This window comes from Falco rusticolus, chromosome 14 (assembly GCF_015220075.1).
Source record: "Falco rusticolus isolate bFalRus1 chromosome 14, bFalRus1.pri, whole genome shotgun sequence".
NCBI lineage: Eukaryota > Metazoa > Chordata > Aves > Falconiformes > Falconidae > Falco > Falco rusticolus.
The window spans coordinates 7,757,167-7,764,917 of record NC_051200.1 but is presented as its reverse complement, the minus strand read 5'-3'; the positions used below and the strand labels follow the sequence as shown (position 1 = coordinate 7,764,917).

General features: G+C 58.2%; 1 protein-coding gene across 1 annotated transcript; it reads left to right on the top strand.

The window, feature by feature from the left end:
* Positions 1-32: 32 nt before the first annotated feature.
* On the top strand, positions 33-2,136 carry SLC25A5 (solute carrier family 25 member 5). Its single transcript, XM_037408286.1, has 4 exons — positions 33-240; positions 389-875; positions 992-1,132; positions 1,742-2,136. The coding sequence occupies exons 1-4, from the start codon at positions 130-132 to the stop codon at positions 1,897-1,899; spliced, it is 897 nt and encodes a 298-aa protein (XP_037264183.1). The 5' UTR covers positions 33-129; the 3' UTR covers positions 1,900-2,136.
* The last annotated feature ends 5,615 nt before the right edge of the window (positions 2,137-7,751 follow it).

The window sequence follows — 7,751 nt, the reverse complement described above, 5'->3', positions numbered from 1 at the left end:
CGCCCACGTGCCCGCCCCGCCCCTATATAAGGCGGCCATCTCAGCCGCCCGCAGCGCCGCCTCCCGCCTCCCGCCTCGCCTCGCCGGCCCGGCCTCGCCTCGCCTCGCCTCGCCCGCCGCCTCCCGACCATGACCGATGCGGCCGTGTCCTTCGCCAAGGATTTCCTCGCCGGCGGGGTGGCGGCCGCCATCTCCAAGACCGCCGTCGCCCCCATCGAGCGGGTCAAGCTGCTGCTGCAGGTGAGCGCCGGGGGCTGGGGCCGCCCCAAGGTCGCTGCAAGGAGGGAGGGAGGGAGGGAGGGAGGGGAGAGGAGGGGGGGGGCGCGCCGGGGGGTCGCGGGGATGCGGCGCTGACCGTGGCATCCCGGTGACATCCCGGCCCCCACAGGTGCAGCACGCCAGCAAGCAGATCGCTGCCGACAAGCAGTACAAGGGCATCATCGACTGCGTGGTGCGCATCCCCCGGGAGCAGGGCGTCCTCTCCTTCTGGCGCGGCAACCTGGCCAATGTGATCCGGTACTTCCCCACCCAGGCCCTCAACTTCGCCTTCAAGGATAAGTACAAACAGATCTTCCTGGGCGGCGTGGACAAGCGCACCCAGTTCTGGCGGTACTTTGCCGGGAACCTGGCGTCCGGGGGTGCCGCCGGCGCTACCTCCCTGTGCTTCGTCTACCCCCTTGACTTTGCCCGAACCCGCCTGGCAGCAGACGTGGGCAAAGCCGGGGCTGACCGGGAGTTCAGCGGGCTCGGTGACTGCCTGGTCAAAATCTTCCGGTCGGATGGCCTCCGGGGCCTGTACCAGGGCTTCAGCGTCTCTGTCCAGGGCATCATCATCTACAGAGCCGCCTACTTCGGCATCTACGACACCGCCAAGGGTAGGTTGACCATAAAGGCACGAAAAGGGAGATGCTGGCCTGTGGCAGGCCTGTGGTGCATTTCAGCAGATGCTGGCGGCTCACCTGCCATTCTCCTCAAAACCTCTCTCCTGCAGGCATGCTCCCGGACCCAAAGAACACCCACATCGTGGTCAGCTGGATGATCGCTCAGACCGTCACCGCTGTTGCCGGTTTGACCTCCTACCCTTTCGATACAGTTCGTCGTCGCATGATGATGCAGTCTGGCCGTAAGGGAAGTAAGTGCCTGCCTCCTTGTGTGGGAAGTATTGAATCAACCAACTGAATCAACAGTTGGTGGGGGAGCTAGGGTGAAGGCAGAGTGGCTGGGCTTTCACCAAGACGTGTAGATATCCTCGCCTCTTGCAAGCGGCTGGGTGCGAGAGGGGCTGCAGAAGTGGATGTCAGGTGGGGGGACACGGACTGGTCAGTCTCCACAGCACACCTGTAAGGTGGCGTGCACGAGTCAGATACTTGTCAGTAGGTAGGAACAGCAGAACTTGCCCAAGGATGTTGCAAACTTGTGTCTCTGGGCCAAGAGGAGACGTCCCTGGTAGCAGGCACGGCCTGGCTGACTGCGCAATAGCTTTTGGGTCTGGAAGTGTTGGTGTCAAAGCAAACAGTAGCTGCCTTCTGCTCTAACCAGTCCTTCCAGTGTCTCCTGGGGGTGGTGCAGCAGCAGCATATCTCATGGGCAGTCTTGTGCTCTGATGCACTAGTACTAGGGAAAGTCACTCAAGAAATGGGATGCACTTAAAGTCACGAGGCTGGCAGGTACATTAGGCCATTTCTAACCTGGGTGGTAGGTGTCACGGGCATCTGATTCCTAACGCTGGCGTCTCCTGCAGGTGACATAATGTACACTGGCACTATTGATTGCTGGCGGAAGATTGCCCGCGACGAGGGCTCCAAGGCGTTTTTCAAAGGTGCATGGTCAAATGTACTCAGAGGAATGGGTGGTGCTTTTGTCTTAGTCCTGTACGATGAGATCAAGAAGTACACATAAGCTGTTTCCTGTTGTGAACTGGCATGTTGTTATGTGTAGTCTATGACCGTTCATGGACTTGTTTGAAAACCATCTAGTTACTAAACAGCGATGGCTGATGTTTATACAGGTTGGCATGGGGCAGAGGTGACTGCCTGCCCTGCCTTTATCAAGTTATTCCCCCTGATGGGACTCTCTGGTTTCTATTTCAGTCACTCCTGCTTAAAGAGTACAAAGAAATAAAAATCTGAAACCAGCTTTCTTCATCTCATGTTTGTTCTTGCAGCAGCTGCAGCATGAGAGGGTTGGGGGTCTCTGCCCTGAATGTAGAGAAGGAGGAAGATGAGCCACCTCCATCCTGCAAGCCTTGCTACCTTGGCCTCCGGCAGGTAAACACAGAGCAGGCTGCTGAGGAGGCTGTGCAGTGTTTCCTTGCCAGTGGTTGTGAGCTGGAATGGCGGCTGGCAGCCCTGAAGGACTCACCGGGCTGATCTCCCCTGAGACCCTGGTAACCAGAGATGATGCGCTGGCTGTGTGCCACCAGTCCTGCCTCTGGCCTGTCTGCTCCCCGGAGCTGATGAAACCTGGTTTTCAAAGTGCCAATTGCCTAAACCTTCTGGAAAGCACAGCCTTGCCCATGGCACTGAATGCCTGGGAGGCTGGAGAAATGTCTACGGGATATTTGCTGCTGTCTGGAGGAGCAGAGCTGGCGTCGCATACTCTGGCTTAGAAACTGAGCTACCTGCTGAGGCATGTTAAAACCCAGCCAGAGAACGTAAGTGCAGGTAATTGCTGCTTTTCTGTAGGAACCCCGGCTATCCTTGCCCTCGTGTGAGGTGGCGCGCTGTCGGGATGTAGTAGCTGAGCAGAGACAAACGGCTGCTGTGCCAGGGCTGTGCTTGCCAGGCAGGGAGTCGCATCCCCAGGCTCATCCCCTACCCCTGACAGTGAAGTTTGTCCCAGCCCCAAACTCTGGGGGAAGGGAGAAATTCCTTCTGGGATTCTTGCTGGGGCAGTTTGGGGAAAACACTGCAAGACTGGGCAATGCGTGTGGCTTGGCCTTCACCCAAACATCCCTGTGAGTCTGCGAGCCGCCCCAGTGGAGCTGCCTGGTTTCTCCCTGGGGAGCTGGGGTGGTGAGTGGATGCTCTCCTTTGCCCTTCCATCAAGGAGTCCTTCCTCGCCACCCCCACGCCTTTGGTCCTTTCTGGCTGCCCGGGCCTGCTCAAAGCAGTTGATCTCAATCACTGAAACTAATCTCAGTGCCGTCCAAGGCAGCCAAACAAGCCCTGGTGTTGCAAAGGGCAATAGCTGGTTTTATTGCTGAAATCTAAGCAGGGCAGCCGGGCACGAGCGTGCAGCACCGTCCCACTGCAGACGGCAGTGGCGTGCTGGGCCCCCTGTGAACGGGTGCGTGGGTTTGTGACGGGAGGGGGTCTCGTGCCGTGCTGTTGAGCCTAGAGCCTGTGCTGGTGCTTTCCAGCTGCCCCTGCGGTGGGAGATACCCCCGCTGCCTGCTGTGGAAACAGTGGGGTCAGTATTTCCCTGGGAGATGCAGAGCAATGCCACCAGTGGTGGGGAGCAGGCAGGGGGGCTGTGTGAGGGGGCAGCGTTACAGGGCAGCCCCTCTCCTGCTGCACAAATGCAAGCTAATTAATTAAGGGCTCTCAGCTCTTATTGCCTCCTGCTGCTAAGCTCTCGGGGATTTCAAGGGCTGTTCTGAAATGCTGCTTGTTCCTGAACGCGGGGCATCCTTTCCTCTCCTTTCCTCCTCAGGGGATGCTTGGCCAGGCTGTAGCACAGGGAGGTAGGTGCATCATTTCGTGCTCTACACAGCGGGGGGTGACCGCAGCGCTGGGCCAGGCTGTTGTGCCGGGCGGTGAAGGAGCAGAGCTGGGGGACCTCGGAGTCCTTCACCCTACAGCATTTTGCATTGGGCTTGGAGAGCAGGGCTGGCACCGAGAGAGACGGGTTGTAGCTACTACCTGCAGTAGTTAATGCCTTTGGGACTCGGGAAACCCAGCCTGTGTTTCACAGCTTTTTTTAGCTCTGGCACATGGAGATGCAGGGCAGAGCCCGCGATGGGTTTTCCCTGCGGGGAGCACAGACCGGCAGCCCTCTCCAGCCTGGGGTCCCATGGGATTTAACCTCCCCCCCCCTCTGGGAGCGGCTTTATCTGGGGAAGCAGGCTGGGGGGGTCAGCTCCTGCTTTTGCCTGCCACAGGAGCACGTTACAGAGGGATTAAGGGTTTTGTTCTTGTGGGGAAACTGAGGCACGGGAAAGGGGACTGGGGCCAGCCAGCGGCAAGGCAGCAAGCTGAGGGCAGTCCCCCAGCACCAGTGGTGTGGGTCCAAGGACAGCTGGGGCAGGGGAGGATTTTCCTCTTAAAAACAACTCCCGTGCCTGGAGTACCAAACATCTTGTACGTCATGACTTCCTCCAGAGGAGCTGTGCCCAGCCTGGCGTATCGGCCTCATCGCCACGGGGAGGGGTGTAATGCCGCTTTCGTCTCGGCCCCTTGCCCAGCGGCCGTAAATCCCAGGCTTAGGAGCTGTTGACGCAGCATCGCTGCAGACGGGATCATACGGAACACTTGTCACTGGCTGGGGCAGGTGGCGAGTGGCGCTGGGTGTTTGGAATGGCTGGGTGCTGTGCTGGCTGTGAGAGGGGGCTGCCCTTGTCCCCCACCAGCTCTGCGGGGCTGGGACCTTGCTGGCTGGGCTGGCGGCTGGGGGGACCACCCTTTGCCTGGAGGTTTGGGTGCCAGGCAAGGCAGGGGCAGCTGCCCTCTTCTGGGGGGGGGTTGGGTGGTGCTGATGGCAGCAGGGATGGGAGCGGGGCTCGGGGGCTCACCCCAGGCGGCGGGAGGGAGGTGTGATGGCTGAGCTTCCCTGCGCTCTCCTCTGCTGGAGATGGGCGCAGGGCCAGGCAGCGATGGGGACAGCAGTGTCCCCCAGCCCTCATCTCGCCCCACATCCAGGCTGAGCTGTGGAGACCACCAGGGAGCACCGTGGCTGGGAACAGAGGCAGGAGGGATCTCCAGCCACCTGGTGCAGGCAGGGAGCGGAGGCTCGGGGTATGCTCAGCAGGCAGGGGGGCAGCCCCAGGCTCACTCTGAGGCCGCTTTTCTCCCTCATGTTTACACCTTCCCATCTCTGCCTTCCATGTGCCACCAAAGCCTGACCTGCTCCAAGCCGTGTCAGCGCCGCGCGCAGCTGTGCGGGATCTGAGTGGGGCAAAGCTGCGCCCCAGGGCCGAGACGCCTCGGCTGGAGGAGGAGCAGCAGGAACCAGTTGTGTTGTGTGGAGTTAACCTGCTCCTGGGGAAACAGGGGCTGGTCTGAAGGCTTTCTCCAGCACATACACCACCCCTCTCGCTGCAGGGGCTGGTGCCTGGATCTCACCAGGCTTTGCGATGGAGACCGTCCCACCTCAAGGACCTCGCTCACAAAAGGTCAGTGTGATGCCGGCTCATCCCTGGTGGTTGGGCCACCCCAGGCTGTGTCTCTGGGCTCTGGATGGAGCCAGGAGTCCCCCTGCCCCTGTGTCCTTGTCACTATGGGCCAGGCATGGCCCCAGCATCCCCCACGTGCTGCCTGCCCCGCTCTGGCAGCAGCTGGGGTGGGAGAGCAGGGGAAGAGGCGACACTTTGGGTCACACGGGGTAGAATCGGTTGTTCCCAGCGGGATGGGTGCAGTGAAACCACCTGCGGGACTGATGCTGCTGCTGCCCAGCCATGGGAGGTGTCCCCATCAGCTACCCAAAGCACATGGGGCAGGCTGTGGGGCACGAGCTAGAGCTGTCCCCGCAGGGACACAGCCCTGTTTGTGCACACCCTGATGCCACACTGAGCTGCTGGGGGAGGACAGGAGGAGCAGTTTGGGGCACACCGAGCCCTCAAGAGCTGCCAAGACCCACACCAAACCCCACAGCATCAGGGAGGTTCTGGGAAGTGGTGTCTCGCTAGGGGTTTGATGGTTGTCGCTGGCCACTTGTGCCTTGAAAGGCACCCAAAACCCCGGCATGCTGTGGCCGGCTCGGTTCATAAGATCTCCCCAGTGGAGTGCTACATGGCTTCCTCTCCCATCCCTTGGAGTCCAGCCCTGCAGCTTTTTAAACAAGCCCATTATTTTATATTTTTGAATGCCTGGATGTGGCAGTGCCCTGGGGACCTGTGGGGCTCTTTAGGATAGCACCAGCAAAAGCTGAGGCTAGTTTGATGTAGGTTGACCAGTCAGAGCTGTTCCCAAGCTGATCACATTGTCATACACCAAAAAAAGTTAGTGTGTGTTTATTGGGATTCATTGCAAGCGTCTAGGGAGTCAGAGCGAGCTGTCTGTGTGCCAGTCTGGTGGGTGACATAGCAGAAACAGCGCACAGCCCAAGGAGAGCTGTAACAGCTGACCAGAAGCATTTGCCTTCAGGCTTCGAGAACCATGAAGCACATGGTCCAGCCACCCAGTCACTATGGTGCCATCACCCCGTGGGGATGCAGGTGGAACTGGGGAGCTTGGGAGCATCCCAGCTGGGGCTCGCTGCTGCCGTGTCCCGCAGGCGTCTGGCAGTGTCGGTGGGGGCGGTGGGCGCAGTGCCCCGCACGGCTCCCTGCGGCACATCCCAGCACATGAGGCACCAGCCGTGGGTGCAAAGCAAGGCAACCGCTGCCGCCTGCGCCCTGGAAGGCAGCTTTCCGTGCTGGGTGGGAACGTCTGCCTTGTGCCGTGTGCCAGAACAGCAAACGCCCTGCAACCCTGCCCTGGGAGACAGACAGCCCCTTACTGGGCTCCCTCTGAGCTGTTAAACCTCAGCAGAGCCCAGGCAGGCGCCCGTAAAGCTGTACAGCAGCTTCCGAGCAAGCCCCAGGGACGCCCAGCACCCCAGAGCTGCGTGTGGGGAGGCAGGCGAGGAGGACCTCGTGTTGCTCCCCAGGTACAGCTGTGATTAACACCAATGAAGTTGGATTCGCAATTACTGCTTCTCTTCAGTGTTTACAAACTGCACGGGGCGGGTGTTTTTACAGGTTATGAGGAGCAAGGCAGCATTGCTACACACGGAGCTATTCTGACGCAGTAATTCAAACCAGGTTCTTGCAAAGCTGCTTGGAAAACGGACCAGACTAAGCTGTGAAACACACCAAGGTAAGTCTGGCCATGTGCGGCATTATTCTTGAACAGATCCCCTCCTCCACTTTGATTTTTACACGCTACTTTTTGCTTTGCAATACCTCTGCATCCAGACAAGTTCTTATGTACAATACAGTGCTCAGTTAAACAAGCAAATCTATCACCCACCTATATTTACAGATTTCTAAACACTAATGTTGGCTTTTATGCTAACGCAAAATCTGACTCAAAAGAAATTTGGTCTGAAGGCTGCTGCAGATTACCCAGTTGCTACCAGGGTGTGGGAAACTCCGTGGAATGGCTAGTTTTATCCGTTATAATTGGACATATGACCAAGCATTTGAACTAGGTGCCCCTCCCTGTTGCTACAGTCAGCTAGTATCTTTTAATTCACCCAACTTGATTCAAATCGTTGTGAACTTGATGTAGTTGGGGTAAGAAGTACATACTTAGTAACGTATTGGATTATCTCTGTTGAAGTTGTTTCAGCCATTGACTGTGTAACTAGGGTGTATGAAAAGGATCTAGGGGACGGCCAGCGTGACAGACTACATGGTCCCTTCTGACTGGGTCTGTAAGCAAGTCCTGAGCCGAACTAGGCAGATCTTTAATGACAAGAATGAAAACCACTGACTGAACATGGGCTGGTTTTCTAAAAGCCAGAAAAGAGGAGTCCTGTGCCGTGAGCACTGCTGGGGAAGTTAGTTGATGTCAGTTGATAACTGCTACTTTGGACAACTTGTGCGCTCA

Coding starts and splice junctions, on each gene's coding strand:
- SLC25A5 (XM_037408286.1), top strand. CDS start 130: ATGACCGATGCGGCCGTGTCCTTCGCCAAGGATTTCCTCGCCGGCGGG. Junction 876..991: donor CATCTACGACACCGCCAAGG/GTAGGTTGACCA, acceptor TCTCTCCTGCAG/GCATGCTCCCGGACCCAAAG. Junction 1,133..1,741: donor GCAGTCTGGCCGTAAGGGAA/GTAAGTGCCTGC, acceptor CGTCTCCTGCAG/GTGACATAATGTACACTGGC.